At 49.8% G+C, this 27,722-nt stretch overlaps 1 protein-coding gene across 2 annotated transcripts in view; it reads right to left on the reverse strand.

Annotated features, from left to right (window-relative positions):
- The window catches only part of TCF4 (transcription factor 4), a 210,800-nt gene that overhangs the window by 61,322 nt on the left and 121,756 nt on the right, over positions 1-27,722 (reverse strand). For both annotated transcript variants that reach the window (XM_084279020.1, XM_084279021.1), the window contains exons 6-7: positions 24,203-24,332; positions 23,613-23,662 (exon numbers count right to left, since the gene is read on the reverse strand). In XM_084279020.1, coding sequence (XP_084135146.1) covers positions 23,613-23,662; positions 24,203-24,332 — 180 coding nt within the window. The remainder of the gene's footprint in view (positions 1-23,612; positions 23,663-24,202; positions 24,333-27,722) is intronic.

Raw genomic sequence — 27,722 nt, forward strand, 5'->3', positions numbered from 1 at the left:
AAAACCTTCCTGGTTTTTCCTCCCCCATCCCGATGGGAAAGGATCAGTTCCCCTAAGGAACAGGGGAAAAGGCCTGGAGGTGAGGGGGGGTTTGTCTGCCTTATGATGTCATGTTCTGCAGTTTTATGTAAGCACACGGGCGGTTGGCACGACAGGACGACACGAGGGTCGCGGCGGCGGCGCCGGTGGCGGTGTCGGGGACACTGCTGGGGACACTCCTGGGACAGGGTGGAAACGTTTTCCTTCCTGGGTTTAGTTCTTTAAAGAGGGACCCCCCCTCCCCACCCCCTAAACAACAACCCCAACCAAAAAACCCACCCCCAAAATAGACATCAGTGGCTGGGGGGAACCCCCCCACCACTATCCCCCCCAATAACCAAAAGAACCTCCACATCCATGGGTTAATCAACATTACACCCCCCAAAATACCCCCCCCCCCCAAACTGCTGAAGGGGGCTGGAAGTTGGTTTTGAAGTGCTGAGATTTGTGTAGCCCCCGGCCGCGTCCCGCTCCCAGGCTGCACCGCCGGGGCTGCGTTACTCACTCGGGATGAGCAGCAGCGCGCGGGGAACTTTCCGAGGCGCCCAGACCGCGGCCAGCGCGGGAGCCGCAGGTAGGCTTGGAATTGGATGGGCATGGGAAGCTTGGACACCTCCAGAGCGGGGCAAACAGGAGGAACCATCAGCATAATACTGATGATATTAATAAGATGAGCTGTTAAATTTTTAAATCTTGGGGTTTTGCATTTTTTTGGGCAGCATTTTCCAGCTCAGTTAAGTTGTTTTTCCCTGTTATTTTGCCATAGAATTGAAAAGAAAAGATGAAGCCGGCGACTTTCACCCTTGAAACCAAATCAAATCCTATTCATTAATTCTAAAATATGTAATATAGAATAAGACATATAAAAATGCATTAAAACTTGAACTAAATGAAATCAACTTGAAATAACTGAAATAAATCTCAGCTATTCAAGCAGCTGTTCATTGAGGAGAGAGTCTTTTCCGTCCCAAACCATCCGAGCTGGATGGATTATAACACACACATGCCTCTCTGCCTTGGAGCACGCCAAGGGCAGGGATAATTAGTTTGCTCCATCCGAAAAAAGAAGTGGGAAGAGGTGGAAGGGGGGGAGACACACACACACACACACACCACCCCAGGGTTTAAAACTCAAAGCGGTTCTCTCTTGGCCTAAACTCGGGCTGATTGGATCAGATGAAAAAGGAAAAACCCTCCAAAAATAGAGGAAAAAAAGAGGAACAACATATGGAAAACTCAAATAAAACCCACTCCACACCCCCCAAAAAAAAATAAAAACCAGGGAGTTGAAGGAACGCAGAGCGGAGCGGGAACGGCTCTTTCCCCCCACCCCAGCGCTGCCCTCCCGGCTCCGCCATTCCCAAATCTTATTTTCCTCTCTTTTCAGCAACAGTTTCCCCTCTTTACCTCCCCCTTTATCACCCCCCCAGCCCATATAATATTTTAAAATATACTGAAATACTTTTCCTCTGGAGAAGGGGGGGGGGGAAAAGGGAGGGGAAGGGGAAGAAGAGGAGGAAGAGGGGGGGGATAAATAAACCCCTAAACCTCCAGATGGCAAGTATAAACCTTCTGCTGGGGTTATGCACGAAATACCAGACACTTTCCACCCCCCTGCTTCTCCTTTTCTTAAATAAAGCGGTTTTTGGAGGGGGGGGGGGGGGGGGGAAGGAAGGAAGGAAGGAAGGGCCGGAGCTGGGGGAGAGCGGAGCCGAGGGCAGCCGGAGACACTCTGAACCGCGGGGGAACGGGCTGGTTTTGGGCGTTTTCCCTAAGCCGCTGGGGTTTTCATGGCTGTCGGGACCCCGACACGGCTGCCCTCCCTCCCTCCCTCCCCATTCGGCGGGAGGCTGCGGGAACCCCGCGCTAAACAGCCACCCCCCTCCAGCCCGCAGCTCCGCGCCTCTCTCTTCTTCTCTCCTCTCCCTTTTCCCTTCACCCCCCTCAACACCAACCAACTTTTTTCCCCTTTCCTCCTCCAACTTCACCCCAAACTTTCCACTCGGGTGCGCGTAGCGCTTTTTACTACACCCCCTCCACAAATTACACACTCCCCCCCACCTCACCCCAATCAACACATCACCCGCTAAACCCCCCGACCCACCGCGGCTTTCACAGCGCGGGAACCCCCTCTTTCCCAAAGACACCCCCTCCCCAAAACAAACCCACCCCCGCCAAACCCCCATAACCCCCAACTTTGCTTAATTACCCCTTTAATTAAGCGCGGGCTTACCGCCTTCCCGTTATAGTAGTACATCAGCGAGTTGCCGCCCATGCCGGGGATCGTGTATGCGCAGTACATGGTCCGCCGCCGTCCCCCGCCGCCTCTCCCGCTTCTCGTCCCAACTTTCAGCCCCCCAAAGTCCCGGTTCTTTCCCCCCCTCCCCCCCTTTTCCCCCCCCCCCCCCCTTCTTCTTTTTTTCTCTCTTTCTTTCTTCCCCCCCCCCCCCTTCTTCTCACAACAATTCCTCCACTCGCATGTTCCCATATGGCCGGGCCAGGCGCGCTCAATATGCAAAACAGGGCGAGACCATTCGCAGCCGCGGGGCGGAGGCTGCGCGGCCCCCCGCCCCCCCCTTCCTCCTCCTCTCTTTTTTTTTTTTTTATTTTTCTTTCCCTTTCCCTCTCCAACCTCCCACCCCCCCACCCTACCCAACACGCACGCTCACCCTCCCCCCCCACCCTCCCACCCCACTTCCTCTCCTCTCCGCGCCCGCGCACCGCCCCGCGGCCGCGTACCGCCCGGCGCGCTCCCGCGGAGCCGGAGCCCATTAACCGAGCGGAATACAAATGCGCTTAATTGCCTTTTCTCTCTCTCTCTCTTCCCCCCCCCCTCCTCACCCCACCCCTCCCGCCCCTTCCCTCTTTTTTTTTTCCCCCTTTTCCTTTTTTTTAAGGTTTTAATTTGATTAAAAAGCGAGTGGCAGGAAGGGAATCGTATGATGCACATCTAATAACTCCGCCATCTGTCCGTGCTGCTGGCGCGCTCCCAGCATTGTGCGCAGCTGCCGCGGCCCGCCGCGCAGCCCCGCGGAGCCCCGCGCAGCGCCCCCCCTTCCCCTTCCCCCCCCCCGCTCCTTCTCAACATCCCTGCTTCATCCCATCAGTAATAAACATCACCCCAACGAGGCGGGGGGCACCAAAAGAAAGAGGGATGGGGCATGTTACACCCCCCCCCACCCCAACCCAGCCACATCCTCCCCGCACACCCTACCCTGAGCTTGCCAAATCCAGAGCATCACAGGAAAGGAAGGGCCCCCTGGGAATTGATCCCAAATGAAACTAAATCATTTGCATATGCCGAAGCAAATGCCATCCGAGCAGAGAAGCCAGTCTCCGGGCTCGACTTTTAATAATTCAAAGCACCTTTCCTTTTTTTTACTCCTCGGTGTAGTAACTCGCTCCCATCCAGTATTAATCTACTCCAAGAAGAGATGGGGATGTCAATCCCCAGCTGGCATGGGGGGGGTTGATGGTAAAGTTTTCCTCTCTCTGACTTTCCACCCCGATCTATTAAGGAGGAGGAGAAAAGAGGAGGAAAAGGAAGGTGGGTGGGGGGGAGAGGAACAACCAGGAGGAAAGAATGAGCAGAGGTTTATCTAACTCGCTCGTTCTGCGTTGATTCGGGAGGGTCCCCTGAGGTTTGGGGAACCAGGACTGGAATTATAAGCACACATTTCATTCAAATTTTCATGCTTTGAGGATTTTGGCCTCATTAGAACAGTTAGTTTGTCAAGCTGACAAGATCACAGTTGTAACCTTTAAACCACCCTCGGTGTAGAGTACAGGAGGGTCACAACAGCCCAACTACTCCAGGTTCAGCGGGTGACAAAACGCACCCATCATCCCCCCTTAATAAGACAAACAGGGGAGGAAACGCTCCTCAAACCTACTTACTCCATGAGTAAATTCCTTTCTACAACTCTGAGTGAAGGTGTCCCTACTCAGGAGGTGAACAAAGTGGCCCCATCATTTATTGTACCCCCTTTCCCTCGGCGACAGCGCGGAGTACAGCGGCGGCGCTTCCCTCCGCGAGCGCAACCGGCTCCGCGCGGAGTTACACAACCGCTCAGGAGGAATTTTACTACTAAATTAAGAGCGGGTGGACCACTAACTCATCCCAAATGGCTTTCTAGAGGAAAAAACCACCAGGTTTTTCCTCACTTTAGAGAATTCTCATCGTATCGAGCGTCTGCGGGACAGGGGGAAACACACAGAGACCCTGCGGCGGCGGCGAGAGGCGACCGCTGAGTCGCGACACAGGACCGACCGCGGGTTCAGCTTTTAGTACCTCAGCAGAATCCCAATTTAATTGGGATCCTCTGGGATTAGGACTCTCCTTCTCTTAGGATCGCTGTCGAAACGCACCGGACGGAGGCGGGAAGGAGGTCCTGGGGTTTGCAGGGACTCAGCCTGTAACTATCCGGATAATCTCAAATTATCTCAATTATCAAACTCAGTAATAACAATTAATTCCTTTACCAGTCGTGTTTACATTCCACACATACACTGGGAGAACTTGAGAGGGGTTTTCCTGCCTCGCACAGGAACCTGTGCTCATCCTGGAGATTTATCCTTGTTTTTTCCCCCTCTTTCCATAAATTCATACTTTCTATAAACTCTAATTATTAATATCAGCCAGGAATATTAACGATGACCACACGTAGGGCTTTGAAATGAGTCCTCCCAGCAGCACCCCCCACCAATGCTTGGAGACCCCCGTGATTTTCAGGGCACGGCTCTGGGATCGCTGAGAACCCATCGATTAAAAGAGAGAACCAGTTATAATTCTAAGCTCTAAGAGGAGTTGAAGGAGCCTTTGAACAACATTCCCTCTTTTGGGGGTGATTTTTAGGCTCCCACCACAGCGCTCCCCCAGTCTGCAGCCGGGTTCTCTCCGTAGCTACGGTGGGGATTTGCCTTGAGCCAGGAGAAAGCAGTTGTTGTGAGCTGGGTTGTGTTGGTCGTGGGGCTGCTGGAGGAGCCAAGACTCGGCGCCGGGAAAGGGATTTGCAGTCGGGATTGAGCTCCGGACATGCCGGTGTGAGGGATGCAGGGGGATGCTGCAGGTGCAGGACCCCCCGCAGACCCCCTGCGCCTGCATCTGCGGCCGCCGAGCAGCTTCCCCCCTCCCCTGCTCCTCCTCCTCCTCCTCTTCCACCCTCCCCATCATCCCCCCTTCCCCGGCGAGCGTCAGGCAGCGCCGACATCTTCCAGCCCCCGCCGCCGAGTGGTGCCGGCAACGCTGCAATTAGGGCCGTCGTCTTAACGAGAGGTTGGCAGGGTGGAGACTGCCGAGGCGCAGGAGGGGGAAGCGTGACGTGGGGACGGCAGCGTGTCCCACCGCGCCGCGACGGGGCACCGCACCGGCCTCCTCCAGCGAGGAGGAGCAGCTTCCGCACGGTCCTGTCACAAGATGCTCCGGTACCACCTTATTCCAGCCCTTCCCATGTTAGTGTCACTCTGACAGCACCTTCTAGGTCACCACTAAGAGGACAAGGCCCATCAGGTGTAGATCCCCAGCACCGGTGGGGATGAGTTCCGGTCGGCGCGTCGCCGGGTCCTTTAGCGTTAGAGAAGACCCTCCTGATCTGGTTTCCCCACACACCGCCTGTCACCCTGGACCAGCACCCAGGGAAGGTGTGGTCAGCTGGTGAAGGGGCCATCTAGGTACCTACCTACCTACCCACCCATCCACCTACCTACCTACACACAGACACACTCTCCTCACTTCCAGAGGAGAGAATCTCAGAAAAGGGTGAGGAAACATTCAAGAAATCCAAGATGAAGAAGATAAGAAGACAAGAAGAAAGGAGAAGAAGGAGAAAGGAGAAGAAGGAGAAAGGAGAAGAAAGAGAAGAAAGAGAAGAAGGAGAAAGGAGAAGGAGAAAGGAGAAGGAGGATAAGAAGGAGGAGGAGAAGGAGAAGGAGAAGGAGAAGGAGAAGGAGAAGGAGAAGGAGAAGGAGAAGGAGAAGGAGAAGGAGAAGGAGAAGGAGAAGGAGAAGGAGAAGGAGAAGGAGAAGGAGAAGGAGAAGGAGAAGGAGAAGGAGGAGGAAGAGGAGAAGGAGAAGGAGAAGGAGGAGAAGGAGAAGGAGAAGGAGAAGGAGAAGGAGAAGGAGAAGGAGAAGGAGAAGGAGAAGGAGAAGGAGAAGGAGAAGGAGAAGGAGAAGGAGAAGGAGGAAGAAGAGGAGGAGAAGGAGGAGGAGGAGGAGGAGAAGGAGAAGGAGAAGGAGAAGGAGAAGGAGAAGGAGGAGGAGGAGGAGGAGGAGGAGGAGGAGGAGGAGGAGGAGGAGGAGGAGGAGGAGTTGGAGAGGAGAAGATGGTTAAGAAGAAGGAGAAAAAGGAGAGGAAAAAGAAGGATAAAGAGAAGGAGAAGAAGAGGAGAAGATTGGGACAGAGAAGAAGGAGAAGGAGGAGGAGAAGGAAGAAGAAGCAACAGCAGTTGGAAAGGGCCCTATTCTGCACCCTCCTCCTTCAACCAGGCATCCTGCACTGAACGATGTCCTGGCATCCTGCTGGACAAGCTCCAGCACCAGCACGTTTCCTGTCTGGATTAGGACCTTCCAGAAAGGCTTAGGAAAAGGATGCTGGAAGAAGAGAGAGAGCTGGAACTGAGGTCCTCAGCAGAGGAGCAAAGAAAGGGAAGCTGTCTGCTGGGTGAGAAGCTTCCAGCCACAAACTGAACCGGGTAACAGTGAAACACCAAGTAATCTGACTAAACCAGCCTGTGTTCCTCTAAGTCCAGGGCACTTGGATAATCTCATCCCTCTTACACAAATCCTTGGGTGGGGAAGTACCTCTGGATGCCCAGATGGGAGGAATTTCACCCAGCTGTGCTGGCTGAGTGACCAGAACCTCCACTCTGAGGTGACATGCTCCACCTCGTGTCCCACCAGCCTTTTCCAACCACCTTCTCTCCTCTTCAGGGGGATGAGAAGAGCACCCCAGCTCTATTTCAGGAGATGCCAGAGCTGAGTTAAAGGTTTCTTCATGGAATGACACAATGAGTTGTTTGGAAAAGACCTTTTAAGATCACCAAGTCCAACCTCTACTAAACCCTATCTCTATGTACATCATCTACCCACCTTTTAGACACATCTCCAAGTACCCTAGAGCAGAGCTTGGCCAAGGACAGCCCTTGCTGCCTCTGACCACACACACTGAACCCTGGGAAGCTCATTGAGATGCTGGAGGAACCCAAGTTGCACCTTCCCCAGACACAGAGACCGGGCATGTTCTTGGTAGGACACACTTTCTCCTCTTGGTTTTGAAGGTTGAGGTAAGAGGTGACCCCACTGATGTACTTACTGATCATCTCTTCTGTAACTAAAGGTGACACTCCTTCTCCTCTGGTCCTGTACATTAAGATTCTCCCCCCCTTTTCCCCAGGAAGAGGTTCACGTTCAGCTGCTCATGCACCACAGTATAAATATCTAATTACACAGATGCTGGATGAATAAATCAGAGCCTGAAAGCCACAGGCTCTAGGAAGCTGCTTTTAAACCCAGCCAAATGTGGCTACATCTGCTTTAATATTACAGGTTACCTACTGATGGAGAACCTCAGCAACTCAAGGATCCTATGCCTTGTTTCCAGGCCTGCCTGCCAGGAGGATGGAAGCTCTTCCCAGCACTCAACCTTCCTCCAGTCTTTCTTGTTCAAGGGACAAACCCTCCACCAGATGGTTTAACCTGGTGCAGCTCGTGGATGGTTGGGTATTCCAGCAGAGCCTGGACCAAAGTGCCATTGGGACACCCAGCAATGCTCCTTCAGCCTGCTTCTGAAGGACTTGGAGGATGGAGAGGGGCTGGGGGGCACAAATCCTTCCTGGGGAGGGGGGAGGCCCTGGCACAGGGTGCCCAGAGAAGCTGGGGGTGCCTTGGGATCCCTGGCAGGGTTAAAGACCAGGTTGGATGGGGCTTGAGGCACCTTCCTTGCCACTTCCCTGGGCAGGAAAGTCACTTGGGGGTGTCTGAGGTCCTTCCCCACCCAAACTAGCCTGGGACTTTCTGCTTCTATCCTGTGGTCCTATGACCTGCACAGCATCCCCAGCTGTGCCTCTACGAGAGGATCCTTCATGCAGGAGCCAAGTCATCCCAACACTACCTAGATCTCACTAAATTTCAGGATAACATCCATAAAAATACCTTTTCCAGGGGTTTTTTTGGACCTAAATTGAAACAATCAGCCAGCTACAACTTGTGGGTGTTGGGACCAGGGCAGGTTCCACCCAGGTCACGTATCAATGGGCTCATCTGCTCTACCCAGAGCAGGCTTGAAGCACCTTGCCCTTTCCACAGCGATGGACTGGGAGATGCTCCTGTCAAACAGAAAGGAACTGGGCAAAGTAGGGCTGTGACTGAGAGTGGGAGCCAAGAACATGGCCAAAGAGCTGCTCTGAGCTGGCCAGAGTAAAGCCCAGGCTGGGTCTGTGAGCAGCTGCCAGGTTTAATCTGCAAAATACCAAAGTCCTTCTCCCAGACACAACACAGACTGGAGTTCCTGGAGAGCACATGAAGTTCAGAGCATCCTAAAAGCCCAGCTCAAAACAAGCTATTGAAAACCAAACCAGCTCCCCATGATTGCTTCTAGATAAACCACACAGAGTCCTGGAGCCCCTTGAGCTGGGCAGGGAGGCACCACTGACCTCCAGCTTACCCATCACCTTCCATCAAACTCATCTTGGTCAAACAAACCCAACCCAACCCCAAGCAGACAAAGATCCTCTATTTTATACCAAAAAACAGTCTCTCTAACATAGCTGTTTGCCTCTAGGTTTAATTTTGACCCCATTGCTTGTGGAGAAACTGAAACCAGGAGGTTTCTTCTTGCCAACCTTCCTCATCTTATCTCGAATAGCAGAGTCTGTGGTGGGTTTGGCTCTTCTGGAACAGCAGAGCTGCCATAGTCAGCTCTGATTACACAGTCATCCTAATTAGGGGATGATCTTGTAGTCCCTCTTTTGAAGAGTAAGCTTCTAACTCCAGTGACTGTAAAGAAGGGCTGGGGAATGGCAGCTCTGGAGCCCAACCCAATAAATCCAACCCTACCATGACTATTTTTAAAAGCTTCTTACTTTTTCCTTGGTGGGTTGGGGGTTTTTTTGTGGATGGGAGGGTGGCTGACTCATGATATTTGAACCTTTGAGGTTCTGATGGCTTCTCCACATCGCTCTGGGCAACGGAACCAGCCCCACGATGTCTGTAAGGTGGCACCGGGCTCTCCAACCCAAACTCAGGGGTTCTGCTGGCCTGGACTATGGGCCAGGAACTTCCCATGGGCTTGGCTTTGGGATTCACCATGGGAAAGGACAGGAAAAGGGGTTGAAGGTTCACTTCCAACATTTTCTCTGTGTTCCCAAGGCACACAAGGGGAAATCTGGGGAATTTCAGTGTCGCCACTCTCAAGATGAGACTCTGATTGGAGATGTGATTTGGTGAAATAAATGATCAGAGGGAGGTATTTGCTATTTCATGATGTCCTGAGTGCTCCAACAGCCACATACACCCCATAATAAACAAAGAATTTCAGATTATGAAGGCTTCTCTTTGGCTTTTTGCAGTTGAAGTATGGCCTAGAGCCATCAGTGCCTCAGTTTCCCCTCGTAATGTTACTTTCCTGAGGGGTTTCCACACGTTCCTGGCTCTGCTCTGTGAGGAGTGGCTGCCACTCCAAACCCAAGAAGGGGTTTGGAAGCTTAAGGCCATCAAGGACTTGATTTTAAGTTCAGTCTTTAGGAATAACCCCCCCCACACCAATCTGTCTACGTAGTAGTAAACCCTTAGTAGAGCTGATCAAAGCACTCAGGAGCCATTCCCACTCCCCTCCTCTCTGCTAAATGATCTGCAAAGGACTGAATGGAGATGTGGGATCCCAAAACCTGGGACTCATTCCTGCTCTGCCACAGGAGAAGCTGGGGAAGGAGCAGGAGAGGAGCTCTGCTCCTCACTTCTTGCACGTTGACACATGGAAAAGCTTTTCAGGTGGTGCATAGCCAGGCCTAGCAGCCCCTCTTAGCTACCAGTTATTGTCCTGTCCCTGTTTCCCTTTGTAAAGATGGAGAAGCTGAAGCCTGGGGAGGCACTGCAGTGGTGTTGAGTCAATGGTGCCAGGTTGGGGCTTCCCCAATAGACTTCTCCAGCACGGGACATCCCAGGGACCAGCTCCAGATCTCTGCCCCAGTGAGAAGGACAGTCACCTTGGTCTGGGTGGCCTGACCACGTTGTGATGCACAAGGTGTCTGGGAGGAAGGTGGGTTGGCAACCCACCCAAGAACCCCCAACCTCAGCCAGCCAGGCCAAAGGAGAGGTAGTGAGGTCCCTCGTTGGGGGAACGAGGTGAATTCCCTTCTGCCTTGCCCACGTCACCCTGTGGCAGGGGGGTTGGAGCTCTGTGCTCCTCGGGGTCCCTCCCAACTCAGCCCATTCAATGATTCTATGATTTTACATAGCAGAAATTAAACCATCACCATTCTGATGCCCAAAACCTCCTGGACTTACTCTCTGACCAGAGAAGAACGTCAACTACTTAACACTTACTAGTTATGCTCCCACACTGGGTAATTCCCTATCCAACCACAAAAGGATGTTGAAATACCAGTTAGAGATGAATTTATGATGATATCAGGCCAGATTCAGTAACATCAACCCCATGGTCAAACAGTGTGGCACCCACCCCCTCTCTGGGCAGCCCCTTCCAGCCCCTCAGAACTTCCCCCTAAGATCTCCTCTCCCCCTTCCCTCCTCCAGCTTCACTCCAGCCCCTTGTCCTGCCAGTCTCTGCCCTTGAACAAGCTGATTCCCCTCCTGTTCCTCTGCTCCCTTCAGGGACTGGGAGGCTGCAGTGAGGTCCCCCCACAGCCTTCTCTTCTCCAGGCTGACCCAACCCAGCTCCTTAATGCTTCAGACCATCAGGCTTTTTCACAGTGAACAACAACGTACTAAAATCCATCATGGCCTTTTCTAGAAGCCTCTCTCATCCTCTGATGACTGTCAAGCCGGATCCTGACCCGGATAAAGAAAGAGAACCAACCAAAAAGCCTCAAGAGGGGGGAAATCGAGGCACTCGGAGGTGACATCCCTCAGCAGAACCCCCCCCATCAGGTAGGCAAGGTCCCATTTCCCTCGTGCTGCTTCCTTAACACTGCACCATATTCCCATCGACTGCTCAAATTCACACTTAAGTGCCTAACACATGTCAGCACCGACTCCTACAACAAACTCCGGCCCCGCCGAGGTCGGAGAGCGCCCGCGCTTGAGAAGGAGCGAACGCAGCGCCGGGCTGAGGAGGAGATGGGGTGCTGGCTGTGGAAAGTCAAGTCTTGGGGGTTTATCAAGGGTTTTGGGGGGATTTTCCTGTCCTTTTAGGGTTTTGTTGGGGGTTTTAAACCTAAAGCAGCAATTCAGGAATGACAGCAGAATCTGTGTGGTTAAAAATAACAGGGTCTGGCCCTCGGAGGTGTGGACAAAGACCTGACAGCATCATCAGAGCACAGCAGGGGTAAAAAAAACCCCCACCCCAACCAAACCCAAGAGGGAATCATTCAGATGTTCCCCCAAAATCTGCTGAATTTAGTGTCAGGAAGGTCTGTCCCCATTTTTCATGTGGTCTCATCCCCAAGCAGGGCTGGCTACGCATCCCCACCAACCCCCACGAAATCCCCTCTGCACGACGGGACCCGGCGACGCTGTCCCTCCCTGGGCGAGCCCAGCCTGCTGCCACAGTCCCAGCCTTCCCAGTATGAGGGTGGGTGAAGCTCAGGTGGCTGACTGTGGCTGAGGTTTCAGCTTTGAACTTGGAACGCCCTTGCTTATTTACGGCGGTGGCCGCGGCAGAGGAGCCTTCGGCCACGAAGGAAGCGCAGCAGCTCCGTCCCTTCAACCTCAATATCCAACCCCCTTAAAAATCCACCCCCCCCCGTGTTTTAACCTCATCCTTCAAACATCACACAGAGGGAAAACCTGACTCCCTCCCGTTGGAGGCTCAAACAATTAAGGAATAGCCTTTGGAATAACACAAGTCATCCTAAAAACCCAAGCGCCGCAGCCCCAAAGCCCGGCGCCGAAGTGGTTAACAGACATATGCTGTATAATTAGGAGATGCATTAATGATTATGAATAGTAAATGACTTGGTGCAAGGCAAGAAGGGAAAGGGGGGGGGGTGTGTGTGTGGAAAAAAAAAGCTCTAGTCAAAAGGGACATGCACCTATCTCACATGTTTATTAGAAACTGTATCTAACTGGTGAATTCTGCTATTAAGAACCCAGCATTATTGGTGTAAATACTTCCAAGGGTACATCAAATTGTAATCTTTCATACGACATCCATCAAACCAGGCTGGAGATTTTGACAAACATTAAACACAGTAAGGAGGCAATTATGTATGCATGATTTAATCTGCAACTAATTAATATGCAAATTTATTCATATGTTAGTTACTAAATTAAAAATGCAAAGAAGCCCTTATGGTGATTCTCCAAATTTTGCACAAACAGAACATTTAAAATATAAGGGAAAAGGAAAAAAAACCCAAAAAAACACAACCCCCCCCCCACACCCCTCTCCCCAAACAAACCTCAAAGTTTTTTGGAAACCTGTGGCATACTTGGAAATCTTTGGCAACCTGTTGCATGGAGATGGTGTCAAAAAATATTTGCCTTAAAGCAGCAGAGAATGGAGAAAAGGGGCTTTAATTCCATGCTAGGATGTGGTGGGAGAAAGGTTAAACCTCAATTTTCCCCAAGTCTTAAGAGATGTGCACTAATTACCCACCAAACTCTCTCATTCCAGACCCAAACTCCCACAAGGCAGCCAAAAAAACCCACCCCCCCCCAAATTCCATCTCGGCGCGAATGGCGGGGTTATTTTATTTTATGTTCCTTTTTTAACTCTATTTATGGTGTGTTAAATCCAAATCTAGATTAAAACACCAACCAAACATCCCCCCCTTCCCCTTCTTCCCCCCTTTCTCCTCTCCACAACCTCCCCCCACCTCCTCTTGCGGCGGCGGCGGCTTTTTGATGGTCAGCGCCACAAAAGCCCCCGCGCTCCGTCTTCACCTGAGGAGGTTTTTTTATGTTTAAGAAATCTTCTGGAAAGAAGATTGCAAAGAAGAGGTGTGAGGGAAACTAATTGGGGGAAAGAGGCTAGAAAACTGCCTTGAATTCTTTTCCAGATGCATCTTCAAAGACAACAAAAAACCCCCACCAACCCCCAAGGATGCAAACAAGAAGCAGCCACGGCAAATGTTTCCCCCGGAATCGCTACGGAGAGGATTAGGATCAGTTTTTCCCCCACTTAGTAGGTAAATAAGAAGTCAACTGAAGTATATATTATAGCACTGTTTGTATTTTGAAGAGATCTCATGCTAGAATTTCCTCTCACTCCTGTTTTCAGGGAGTGTAGGGTTATACTGTCAGCTCTCTACGTGGCGCTCGGACTAAGCCGGCGCAGCCAGCACGGCCAGACACTGGGGATGAATACAGAGGGAAGCTGAGTACTTCCAGGCTGTTTCCCAGGGAGTAAACTCACTATTTCCTGGGGTTTCCCCCCCCTTTTTTTTCCTCCTCAAAAAATTAAAATGAAGAAGAAAAGTCAGCAGCTCTGTTGCAGGCCAGTGCTGGAAGAGGATGAGGCATCGGCTGCGCCTCCTGCTTTGGTGCCCGGTGCTGAGGCCGTGCCGGCGGCAGCGCGTCCGCAGCCCCTCGCTTGGAAAACCCTCCCTGTCGCTGGTGCAGCTCTGCACAGAGCCCCTTGGGTGGGAGCTGGGTGCTGCAGGATGGGACCCCTGAGGCTGGTCCCAGGGAGAGCAGCTTCGGGTGGGACCGTACGGAGCATCATTGGCGTCACGGAACGTTTCCCATTGCAAACTGAGGAACTACCCTTCAGCTTTCATCACTACAGCCACACCAACACCTCCTTCTTTTGTGATTCACCAGTGCCAGGAGCTTTTTAGGCTCAGAAAACAGCACCCAAAGCTCAAATTTATCCAATTTAAGGGGTAAAAAGTCTACACCAGAGAGGAAAACGGCAGCGGAAGCGCGTTGTAAACACAACCAGGTTTAGTTGTTCCCATTTCAACCCGTTTTCGTGCTCCTTGATAGGTGCCTCTTGATTTTTGTTTGGGCCCAAACAAAAGGGAGGCTTTTAAGAAGCTGAAACGTACACATTTATGCATTCATTCCACAGCCTTAAATCTAATTTGTTCTTTTTACTGTCACAGGAAGCACATGTTTAAAGCAATCTGTTTCCTCATCTGAATGCTTTCCTGTCTGGTTGGGGGGGGGGGGGGAAAAAATAGAGAGAAAAAAAAAATCCAAAATCTCAACACACTTTACCCCAAGTAACCAAGAGGTGATCATAAATATCCCTAAATAGCATTAAACAGATCTGAAAGACATTAACACTTCCAGAATGCCAAAGTAGGATTGGAAAGAAAAAAAAAAAGGAAAAAAAATTCTAACAGATGCTCCTAGGTCAAAAAGTGAAATGTGTGTTTCCTGAAAAGAAAAAACCCCACAAAAAAACCCCCCCACTCCCCCCCTCCACAACCCCCAACTCTCATCAGAATCATAAATGAACTGTGAGAGGAGGAATGAGGTGTTGTAGAGCAAACTGAGGAGAGAGGAGCTTTTTTGGTGAAGGGCTCCGAAAGCGCCCTCGCCAAAGTGTGGTTGTAATAAAAAAGAGGCAAAATTCAAAGGGGATTTGCTGGGAAAAAAAAAAGAAAAGGCACGATCTTTGTGTTCCACCAGGTGGCAATGACAACAAGGGAGGGTTGGTGGCTCTGGGTTGTCCCTTTTCTCTGTCTCAACCCAGTATCTGGCACGCTGGGAGCGGTCGGTACTGGCAAACTGGACTGGGAGCAAAGGGTTTAACTTTGCCTCGTCACTTTGTGGCTTGTGTGTGGCAGGGAAAAGATGTTTTCATCTGGAAATTGGTCTTGAATATGCAAATCTAACTTGAAATACTCAAGTTACCCATGAACATCTTGCTCCGGAGCGGGGACACGCGCTGCCCTGCTTGGGGAGGGACTGGGGGGGGGTCTCACTGCAGTGCTGGGTGATGCTGCGCCGCACGGAGCCAACGGGGCTTGGAGGCACCTTAAATCTTCTAAAGTCTGTATTATTTGCTAAAAACCCAGCAGATTTGGGAGTATTTGAGCTTTTTTCCTCATTAGGGAACAGTGAGGATGGTGTCGGTGAAACACCCGCGGCTGAGCCGGGAATACGGTGGGTGCAGGAGGGTTCCCATCCCCGTGGTCAGCTGTAGACCCCCGGGAACACCCTGGGCACCTGAGTGTGCCTTTGGAGAGCCTGAGATCAAACCCCTATGTCCCTGGTAAAGATGCAGCACCCACCAGTGTGAGCTTGTTATGTGTAGGAGCCGCCGGCGCGGTTGAAATGAGCCCCCTCAAGGACCAGAGAAAAGGTGTTACTGGTTCTTGGGGGTCCTTCTAAGGATTTTCAAGCTGGAGCAGACCCCCAGAGGAAGCTTGGGGGGGATAGGACACCCCATCCCGCTCTCCCAAAGGTGCCTATGGAGAGGATGGATGAGAAACTCCAGGAAGGAAAACCAGCGACGCGCGCTTACGGCTCTGAAACGGCGCCGGGGCGGCCGCGGGGTCCCCTCGGCGCGGGCGCTGACTCTGCCCGCCTGTTTGGCCTGTGGAAAGGCTCTCTGTGCCACTGGAAATAAAACCACAATAAACCCACAACCAGCCATTGTAGGCCTCCCAGGTTTGGTGCCAAGAAACTGTCAGGGGAGCTTCGCTGTGCATTTAACAACCTTAATAGTTACTGGAGCGCCTGATGCCATTTTTCTTCCCCCTTTCCCTCTGCTGATTTATTAATTATATATATTTTTAATTCATTTACCACTTTGGTGTGAAGGTAAAAACTTCAGAGTGAAAATAAATCAACATTGCTTTGATAAAATACAGAGAACTCTTGTTAATGAATGCGCTTTGCTCAGGGAACGAGCTTATCGACCTTAACGAAGCATCTTAAACTTCTACAGGGAACTTCTTCGTTAGCGGCATCGCTTTCCCTACCCTGACCCCCTCAATATCCAATCCAGAGTGCAATGGAATGAGAAAACTTCAAGGAAACGAGATGGAAATAAAAGAAATCTCCCCCTCATCTTCCTCCCCTGGCTCCAAAAAGCCTCCTCTCCTCAACCCGGGTCCGAGATGAGGATTTAAATGCTCGTTATCCCAAAGGCTGCGCAGCGATCCGAAGGCGCCGCGCGGCTTGAGCTGAGCACGATCTACAGAGAGGATTGAAAAGCTAGGAAATCCAATTACTGCAAGGAGAATTATTAATATTATCATTATTAATATTGGGTTCATCTCAAAATGCCTTTTCCTAACGGTTATCCTCAAGTTGTGAGAGGAAAAATGATGCTCTGAGCTTCACACCCGCGAAACTCCGCTTAATTCCCAAGCAGGAAAAAGTAGGATTAATTAGAAATTACCTAGGTACAGGAAGGAAAAGGACTGAAGGTTGGACACAAAATCCCTGCTTATTTTTCCCACTTATTTCCTGACTAAAATGGATTTTCAGGCGGATGCTTGAGGAAGGGGACAAGGGGGAAGGTGAGGTAACGGGGCGCCAGGAACCGGGGTGCATCGCTGCTGTTTCCTCTCCTGCTGACAAAGATCGATGCTCACAGGGGAAGTTGAAATGGAAAATGGGTGTTAAGTTTGGAGGAGGAAGGGGGGGACATCAGGCTTAGGCACATCAGGTGCATTTCATCCCAAAGTCCCATCCTGCAGTACAAGGATTAGCAGCCCTCTGCCTAAAAATCAATTTTAAGACAACTGCTGAATATCCAGGGAGGAGCTGGGGGGTTTCCCCACCTCCTTTTTATCCCCAAGCACTTTAAAATCCTCCAGACTTGTCAGCCAAAGCCTCCAGCCCATGAAGACAAGGTCCTTCTGCACTACCTGCAGCTCTCTGAAGAGGGAGTCTCTGCTCAAGCTAAACAATAAACCCCCACTAATCCCCCCCCTCCCCTCCACCTCTCTTCCCCGCTGCTAAAAATGGGCCACAACTACTCAGCGCGGGATTATGAACTGATTTATTATCTTTGGGGGGGATTTTGGGGGGGTTTCAGTAGAGTTAAACATTTGAAGAGTGGGAATGTCACAGCCAAAGGTTTGATGCTTAAATAGGTGACGCGGGAAGGACCCAGACCCGCATCCCAGAGCATCCCTTCCAAATTGTTTTTCCATGTTGATGATTCCTTGAAAACTGAAAAATTAAAGTGATTTTAATCCGTGTTTTTCCTCCCTTTTTCACCTATTTTTAAAAGCACCCAGTCCCTGAGCTTGAGTGAGCTGTTTCAGGTGGGGTTGGCAAGAGCCGGGCGTTGAAGCCATCACCTCACCATAGGTTGGATTTCATTTGCTGTGTGGTTAAAGCTGCATTTCAGGGGTTCTTTCTTTCCTCCAAAGCCAAAAAAAAGTAGGGATTGGTAATAAGTGAATAGAAAAAAAAAAAGAGATAAAGAAAGAAATAGAGCATGGGTAAAGGTGGGAAGAAAAGTAAAAGGAAGCTGGTTAAAAGAGGAGAGGAGAGGAGAATAGAATTAATAAAATAGAATAGAATAAAATAGAATGAAAATAATAAATTAGAATAGAATAAAATAGAATAAAAATAGAATTAAAAGAAAAGAACAGAATAAAATAGAATAAAAAGAATAGAACAGAATAAAATAGAATAAAAATAATAGAATAGAATGAAATAGAATAGAATAAAATAGAATAAAAGAATTGAATAGAATATAGAATAAAATAGAATAAAATAATAGAATGAAACAGAGCAGAATAAAATAAAATAAAATAGAATAAAATAAAATTAAAAACTGATACTAAATAAGTCGTATGGAGTTTCCTGAGGTTGTAATTTTAATATACCACCCCCCACCCTGGCTGGCAGTGCAGCAGGGTTTATGTGGCTGGCCAGAAGGGCAGGAGGGCTGCTAGCCAGGCTGCTTCCCCGGGGGCCCCCGGATGGAGAGGACCTTGTCAAGCCGATCAGGCGGTGCCCGCGACAGCCCCGACTCCGGCGGGAGCCGCGGGCGGCGCCCCGGGAAGGGCGGCGGCTGCTGAAATGACTCGGGGAAGGTGCAGGGGGGGACTGAGGACCCCAGCGCACGGGTCTGGGAACGCGCCTTAGGCCAGCTCCTACCTCATCACAAGCTGTCACCTGCCCCCGAGTTCCCCCACCTGCTTCACCCTGCCTGTCCCCAGGAAGGTCGGTTCTGTCCCAAGGAGGCTTCACCCCACCTCACTGGTCCTCAAAGACCCCCCAGAGCGGGACCCTCACCCCCGCTGGGCAGCTGGAACACTCTGTCCCACCAGTGGGGGACAACCCAGCGCTGAAGCCCAGGAGGCTCCAAAGCACCCAAGAGGTCTGGTCTGGAGAAAGGTCCCTCAAGATGCTGTCTGCAGCGATGACATCAGTTGCTTTTCTGATCCAGGGGGTGGCAAGTCGGGGACACCAGGTTTGGTTGGGCAAACTCCTGTTGCAGGGGGATGTTTCAAGGGGCACCCGTGCGGTTGTGGTTCCTCACGCGCGGCAGGAAGGCGGCACAGAAAGCACAGGTACACTTCCTCACCTCCCAGCAACATGCCCAAGGCTTCTCTCCTCTGGAAATGAGAATGAAGCTGTGGAAGAACTCCAGGTGGCATCCCAGTGGACATCTCCAGTCTGGGGACAGACTATTTGAGCAACAAAGAGCCAAGTGTGGGCGCTGGGACAAGACAAAGGCCCTGGCAGAGGAGGGAGCTGAACCACAAGTGGGATTTGGCCCATCTTCCCCAGGAGGCTCCTCCAGACGTGGCTTCCAAGGAGATGGTTCAACCTGAGGAGCCATCATCTCCCCTTTCCTCCATTTTTAAGCCTTTTATTTATTTGAAAGCCATTGGAATAAATTACCCATGGAAACCAGAGAGATGTGACTCTGGCTGTGGTCAGCTGGGGCTCTTGCACCCTTTTCCAGCTGATCCCAGGGATGGGGATGCTGAAGGGCACCCCACCTCTCCCCAAGGAGACACGTGGGGTGAAACACCTCTGCAGGGGGCTGGCAGGACCCCTGGGGTTCAGAGGATAGCTCCATACAGCGGGACGGGCGGTTGGAGAACAAGAACAGCATCATCACCCAACTCTGGGTTGAGTATCAGTGGGGTACAACCTGGAGTAACTCCCCCACCAGCCTCCTGTTTCATTAGGACCTCGTGCTAAATATGTGACACCCTCACCCCCACCCTTACAGCACCCTAAAACCATCTGTGTGCCAGCTCTGGGAACGGAGCTGCGGCAGCGAAACCTGCGGCGTGTGACTCTGACTTCACTCTGGACCAGATGGAAATGTGGTTATGGGCAGGAGCTGAGAGCCTGAAGGCAGCTCCCAGGGACTGGACAGCCACAATCACCTGCTCTTCCCAGGGAGATAAGGAGCAGGAGGCCTTGGACTGGTTGTAAAGGAGAAGACTGTCCAGGGAGAAGGAAAATGGGATAGACTGCACCTGATAGTGGAGTTACTAATGGGACCAAAAGAAGACGACCTGGAGATGGAGAAGATGGATGAGCTGAGTAACTTACTGCATCTGGACATGCTACTGGCAAGCTTGGCCAGAAGGAAGAGCAACGTGGGGTGCAGGATGCTCTGGGTTACAGGTCCTGCCTGGTGGAACCAACCTGGGCAGGCATCGCTTCCCTGCTGCACTATCGCTGTGCTGGACTTGCTCAAGACAGGGTGATACTGGAGTTGATGGTCTCCAGTTGCATCAGGAGAGGTTTAGATTGGAGATTAGGAAAAACTTCTTCACCAAAAATGGTTGGGCATTGGACCAGGCTGCCCAGAGGGGTGCTGGAGTCACCATCCCTGGAAGGGTTCAAAAGCTGTGTGTAGCCATGGCACTCCAGGAGCTGGGTTAGTTGACAGATGATTGGACTTGATGATCTTAGAGGTCTTTTCCAGCCATAAAGACCCTCATGAACCAAAGGGCTTCAGGTGAAAGATTAAGGAAGAACAGCAAAGCCTGAGGATGAAGATCAGGGTGAGGAGGGGTGGGGGAGCTACCAGGATTGCATGACCCATGCCAGGTGATGGCAGCACATGATGCTTGTCAAGCACATTGCACCAAATGCCTGCAACCCCTCTCATGAAGATGCTGTCATTGTTACCCAGCTCTGATCAAGCTGGTGGCACATAAACCATCCCAGAACCCTCGTGGCACCGCTCGAGCCAAACGTGGAAAGCTCTGGCATGAAATGGTCCCAGTAGAACCCTCTGAACCCATGAGAGCACATAGAGGAGCACACAGAGTTGGGGGGACCTGGCCTGGGGTCTGTGATCAGGTCATGGACCCTGAAATTAATGTGAACTCTCAGGGCACCCAGATGGGAGAAGCTGCAGGCAGGACACTGTGAACACGCTGGGCAAAGCCCATCTCAAGAGGCACCTTGAGGAACACCCTGAAGGACCACCCCATCCTGGCAGCACCAGGGCATGTAGGGGAACAGGCTGCTTGGGGAGCGCTCCCAGCCACCCCTCAACTCCCAGCCAAGCTTCTGAAGCTCAACCTTTTGGCTCCAGGCCTATTTCCAGTTTCTAACTCATGTGATGAGCTGCGGCTGAGACCGGCTACGGGGGTCCAGCCCCAGCAGCCTGGCTTGGGACACCCTAGGAGGGCACTTAAAGTCTTTCACCCTCCCCACTCCAATCCAACCCAACCCTTCCTTCTTGTTTCCATCCCTGCTTGTTTCCCTACTTTAATTTACTTTGTTTGCCAAACTCGTCGCCGGTTCTTCTAATAAAGGGGAGCTGATACAACATATTTATTACCATTTATCATTGAAATTTTTATAAGACTACTTAGGAATTAATCAACAATAACTGCTTGCACAACCGCCGCTGCATTAATCTCCATATCCGCCGCATAAATCACGCCGGGAACAAGTTAATATACATATTTTAAGAGAGATCCAGCAATATTTCCACCCTATCAACTAAGTATATTAGAAGCTAGTTAGCTAATTTAGAAACTCAGGCACTTCACTCAGCGTCGTAAATCCCGCCGGCTCAACGGGACGGGGGTCTAGAGCCCAAATGACAACCTGATCTTTCCCAAGATGTATTTGTTCTGTTGGGAGACACTTAAAAAGCTCTTTGGAAAAGGGAGGGGTTTCTTTCTGATGAAAAGTTGTGAGATGTGAAGATTTTTTTCTATTAAAAAATCAAATCAAATCAAAATCTCAGTTTAAAAGAATTCCCTCCCCAAACAGGGTTTGGGTTTGAATTGATTTCTTCTCAGAAGACAGAGATAATAATCAGGGCTGCTATTTTTCCTTCTATTTAATTTCTTAAGAAATTCTCCCAGCTCAAATAATTCCACCTTTTATAAAGAGCATCTTCTATTTTGAGGTAATTTCACTTCAATTTAAACAAATCCTATTAAAACAGTGGAGAGGATCGAGCTGCAGAGGTACCGCCGTGCCGTACGCCACCCATATTCCCGGGCAAAATGCAAAGGAAGCAGGCATTTGAGACTAATCTGCCCTTGACATCAATTCCCTTTCATTCTTTGGAAGCAAGAGGAGAGCTGTAGGAAACTTTTACCACCGTTCCAAATCCCTCCACGCTGCCATTTCCATGAGGGACGCTGCCGCTCCTCCCCTCCCCACGCACGCAGCCAGGTACCGCGCTTCCCCGAGAGCGTCTACCGCCAAGAGAGGAATAACCCCCTGAGTGACCAACAGAAGGATGTTAAACCACTGAAGAAAAAATAAAGCAGTAGGTTTTGGGGTTGTTTGGGGGTTTTTCATCCCTGGAAATGGTCAAGGGAAAGCTCGGCGGAGCCCTGGAGGCGAACGGAGCACGGAGAGCGGGGACGCCGCGTCCTTCCCCGCTGAGCGCTTGGCTTGGCGGCGTTATCAACCTCCCCCCACCCGCCACTGCCACTTCCAGCCCCGGCTCCAAGCGTACGGAGCCGGGAGGGCTACGTCACGTAAAGCCAGGAGGGAAAGGATCAGGAAAGGTGAAGTTTCCCAGAGATGAGATTCCCCTTCTGACTTCAAGAAGAGTAAAAAAAATAATAAAATGACTATTTCAAGTTGGACTAAAAACCACGAGCCAAAAGCTGAAATAAATTTAAAAGACACGTGGAGGGAACTTCTTTTTAATTCAAAAAACCCAAATAAATGAAATAAAAATAAAAGATTATTACTTTAGTGGCAGCTTTCATGGAGAATTTCTCCATTTTCCCAACTTAACCAAAAGCTTTCACATTACAAAGGTCCCAGTAACCTCTGTGCTTAAATCAGGATGTTCATTTGGAGGTGTTTTAATTTCCAATTTGATTTTTAGGCTTTCTAAAGTGACCAGTAACGAAACTACTGTATCAACACAGTCACTACACCCAACCAAAGCTTTTCAAGTACTTTAGCTCACAAATCCCAAATTTCTTTGGATTTATGGTAAAAACAATCACCCCTAAACCCCATCAGAGGTTAATTTGTTCTATATTCCACGAGATTGATTGCCGCTCGGCTCCTAATAACTGGATTTAGAGAGCAAACAGAGCTATCAGGTATGAAAAGGAAGCTCTTTCCCTACTCCTTTCACCCCAATCTGCCCTCCCCCCCAAGTGTTTTCAATTCTGTTTGAGGATATTGAGGTGAAAAGATGGATTTTGGAAAGTCAAGGTGGGGGGAAAGGGAAGCAAAATGTTAGAAGCAAAGGCGCTCCTCAGCCCTACTCCTCTTTCTGAAAAGTAAAGGCTCTCAAAAGATGCTACAGCTTCGTTGGGGGGAAAAAACCCCTCCAAGATTTTCAAGCCGTGATGAAACACCCCCTCATCCCCCCCAAAAACCTCCTAGAATAATTATTTGGATGACAACAAAGCCCTTCACCGAACCAAAGCATCAACTTCTGACCGCACGACGCGGAGATTTCACGAGAAACGGTGCAGAATATGCTGGGTGGCATCTGTCACCCTCCTGTCCAAGGAGCTAGCAGGGATATGCTTTTAAATACCAGGGATAAACCCTGGGTAATTACCAGCTCCAACAACCCACAATGCCTCTGGCAGCAGCTGGATCCCAGCGGTTGACACCTGGTGTCACCCCCAGCCACCGGTACCGCAATTCAGGGACATCACAGGCAGGTGAGGATGTTTGCCCCGCATCCCAGGGCTGAGCCAGGTGGAAATTCCTCATAAATCCTCCCCACACATCTCTTGGAACATACAAATCCATCAGCCCTACGGAGCAGCTTAAGCAGCACACGGAAAGGACGCTCGCCCCGCGCAAGTAACGCGTCGCCAGCGCCCGACGCCACACCACCATCACTCCCCTCATCCCCACCGGGCAACAAATCACTTCCAAGGTGGGATAAACGAGGAGATTTGGGTATTATGATTATTTTCTCAACTCTCCTTACCTCATCCTCGGCCCTCAAGCGCCAAGCACCCGGCCAGCCCGGCAGCGGGCTCCCCTTCTAGCAGCCTACAAGCGAACAAAGCCAGCGCGATCGTACGCGAGCGAGCAGCCGAGCGGGTACTTACTGAAGATGGCAAACCTGGAGGAACTTTTCGAACTTTCTTTGTTTGTACTTCTGGAAAAAAAAGACAAAAAAAAAAAGGTGCCTTCATAAGACAGGTTTTAGTGGGTTGATCCCTTTATTATCTTTATTATTTGCCTTTTTTTTTTAACACTGAGGGGTTTTCTACAGACCCTAAGCGCCCTCGCCCCGCCGTCTCCCGCGGACTTGGGGAGCACCGAGAGGATGGAACCGACAGAAGAATGTTGGAAAAATGGGTGATATTTGGAGCTGGAATGTTTGGGGTCTTTTGTTTTCAGCCTTAGCAGGGATTTGGCTTTGAAAAAGGCGATGTGTTTATTTTGTTTTGAAGGCTCCTCGCCCGCTCGAACAGCGCCGAGCTCCCGCTAAACAACCCCCCTCTTGTATTTATTCCAACAGGACCAAACTCCTGATTATTTGTTGAAAAGGGGAGGGGGGGGAGGTGGAGGGAGGGAGAGGGAGGGAAAAGAAAGGGGGGGGGGGGAAATGGATGTTTAAAAAAAAAAAGAGAATAAAAAGAGAAAAAAAAACCCCAACCCCAACAAAAAAAAGGTTGAACACAAAGTCACTCACCCATAGAGGTGCTGTGGAGAGGCCTCCGCCGGGGGTTATTGCTAGAATACTGATAGTACTGGGAGCCAGGCTTAGTGGGGGAGAGCGCTCCTGGGTTGCCAATATCCATGTCACCTCCAAGGAGACTTTGCTAAAAAGATTAAAAACACATATAACTTGTGTGTGTGTGTATGTGTGTGTGTGTGTGTGTGAGTGTGCGTGCGCGGGCGGGCACGGCGAAGGCGCCTTTCCCCCCCTCCTCGCCGTTAAGCTGGTTCCCAGCCCTAAACCAACTTCACCCAAGCACGCGGATCGTGGCGAGGAGGACCTCCCAAAAGGGAGGCACAGCAAAAAAATACTCCCAAAAAATTTTATATATATATAAATATATATACATATATGGGGGAAAACACAAAGTAATTAATTGGCAAGGGGATTATTTATATTTAAAGGAGATTTATTACCCGCTTAGGCAAAAGCAATCGGTGTTTGAAAAACTTTGGGAGCTCTGTTAATATATTTGGAAGGTTATTTAGTTACTTCACCACAAACAAGACAGTGAAGTGTGTGGATTTAATAGGAAAACTCAACCCAACCCACCCACCCTCCCAAAGAAAATCCTGCTGTGGATAGAGCGGTTGGTTCAGCGTGCGTGAAACGGCTGCATTGTCTAAGTCCTATCTGTGCATTAAACATCCCGGGCATCGCCGCCTAAAAACTCCAGGCAGCAGGGCTGGATTGTGTATGGCATTAAAAATGGAAAATACAATTCAGTAGGGTTAATATTTGATTGGATTCTTAATTTTTTAAAAAGAAAAGAAGAAGAAAGGGGGGGGGGAAGCACCTTAGAAACCCTAAAACAATTCCCGCTATTGTACAGCGGCAGCAGGCGCGGCGGCAACGGACTCTCGCTATATCCATTTTACCCCCGCACCCTTAACTACCAAGACGCATCCCAGTCCAACACAAGGGGGGTTTTTTTGGCTATGAAAGGTCCTTGCTTTCCTTAAAAGAGGAGCAAACATGATGGGACCCCCCCCTCTCCAGGCAAAATCCTCAAGCCTTCAGCGAGGGATGAGCGGTTTCCCCGCGTAATGTTCTATTTGCTATAAACTCCGTGGAAACTTACCCATAATATATAAACCCCCTGATTACACTCTGCATTGAACACATTGTTCTTTTAATTATTCTGATACGCAATAAAACAGGTGTAGATCCCCCCCATTTATATTAAGCCCGAATTTACCATTTAATAAAAGAAATTTTAAAATTAAGCCCCAAAAATCTAACTTTATCGTTACTTGTAATCAACTTTTACTGACTGAACTAATTACTGTACTTGATAAAGTACAGAATGTGTTTTCCCTAATCTAAATTCTAATCACCATGTCACTCACAACAGACTTAGTAATGCTTCACTAACACACTATTCACATGCAAAATACTCTAAATAGGCCAATTATGACTCTGCCCCTGTTCCCTGGTTAACCCGCTGAGAACTGAAAAATTTCACAAGGCAGTCACCAACTAAAACAAAGGCTCCTTGTTTTAAATTAAGACAGTCTTTTTGATTCCTAAATAGCTCAACAAAGTGGCATGTCTTCTGGTGAAAGCAGTTGGTCAAATATGACCCATGAGCTGGAAAATCCGAAATTAAAACATCCTTATAGCCTTGACTATACTTCTAAAAACATTTGGAGATAACTTTTGATTCGAGAAAAGTAGATTCCTCTTTTTCCCACAAGGGATGGATGGATAAATGGGATCTGAGAGATTGGGAGGGGGGGGCGGTTCAAGGTTCAAATCCTTTCTTGGTGCGTTGCCTTTACGGCCATCCATCGGCTGTAAGAGATGAGATGGAGAGATGAGATGGAGAGAGCTGGAAAACAGCAGGGAGGAAGGTGGTTTTGGGCTAATATCTTTTACCTAATGCCTAATAGACACCTGCGCTGACTACGCTCCTTTTAATAAACAACACCTGCAAAGGGAGGGAAAAAAAAAGGTCCTATTGCATAATGGGAGAGATGCAAAAAAACCCACCCTCACAGGGGATAAAAAAAGGGATGGATTCAGTGGGAATATCGTTGGGAAAATAACCAAAGCAACCCCCCAAAGCAACAAACCCAAGGTGAATTTGTGGAGCGTCTCGGAGCGGCGCGGGATGAAGCGCCGGCGCTGCGGGGTAGAGATTTGCTCCAGTCATCTATTTTTCTCACGTATACGTTTTAACATAAAGACAGACCTGCTAAATCTGTGCCTGGGTTTATCCATATGTCAGGGAGTCTGAAAGACTCGGAGCCATCAGCAAGTTGAAATTCCTATAGCCAGCTTACTAGGTTTCCTTTCATTTGGGGGGGGAAAGAAAAGCCCCCCCAGCAAACCCCCACCAAACCACGTAGATACGACAGCGTTTGCAAACTATCTGAGATGAAACAAGATTGGCTTTGGGAACGCAAAACATACACACACCCTATGTTGGTTTGGGTTTTTTTAGCTAAATATTTTTCTCTGCAGAGGTTTCTATAAGAGGAGGGGGGGGATAAATAAAGAACCCCCCAAACTTTGGGTTATTACAAGAGGGATGAGATTCCCACATGTCGTTTATTCAGCGCTCCTCTTTGCTCACCCTCTTGACCTAACAGGTAGATGCCAGAGTCCAGATGATGCTCTGGTGTTGGGTATCACCTCCACGGAGCCTTTTGGCCCTGGAGAGAGCTGAGGGTCCCACCTGGGAGTGGGTATCCCTGCATCCCACCTGGATGCTCCTAATTACCGCTAAGGATCTCACTGTTGACAAATCTGACCCAAGCGCTGTGTTACCAACAGCATTTCATTTGCAAAGATGAATTCTTTTCCAAAATGCCCCCTCCAAAATTTCCTTCAAGGGAGAAAAACATAAAGACGACCCCCCCCAACACCAAAATAACCCAAACCAGAGCTCAGCCTCCTCCTTTGTCTGCCCTGGGACAGAGAGAAGGTAAAAACTCTGTGCATTAAGGGCACCAGGATACAAATATATATGTACTTCTTGGGAGATGCTTGTAAAAGGAACAATAGGCATTTATTACTGTGCAGCCTACATGTCACACCGCTAATGGCCTGCAACAAAGAGAGAGATAAAACGTTTACAAACCACACCGCCATCGATTACGCTGCTCCCCTTCGCTCCAAGCCGGGCCTCAGAAACCCAAGGAATGATCAGGCATCCGAGTTAATATTTACCGCTAAGGACCGATGAGTTTAAAAGCCAAGTGTTCTATCTGTCAAACTCCTCTCCAGCCTTTTGCTTGGGGTTTAAAGTGTATATATATACACACACACATATATATACAGACATATATATGTGTGGCCTATGGAGGAAGCAGGTCAGCGTTGGGTACAAGACGTCGCAAATCCTCAAGCTCATCTGTATAAATCCCTCCGACCCGCGGAGTTGCCCTTCTCTCCTAAGCTAAGAATATATTCAGTTCTCCAGCTGAACATGAAGACTTTTGAGCTAAAAACAATCAGAGAAGAAGAAGAAGAAGGAGAATTAACCACA

The sequence above is a fragment of the Gallinula chloropus genome (assembly GCF_964237585.1).
Source record: "Gallinula chloropus genome assembly, chromosome: Z".
NCBI lineage: Eukaryota > Metazoa > Chordata > Aves > Gruiformes > Rallidae > Gallinula > Gallinula chloropus.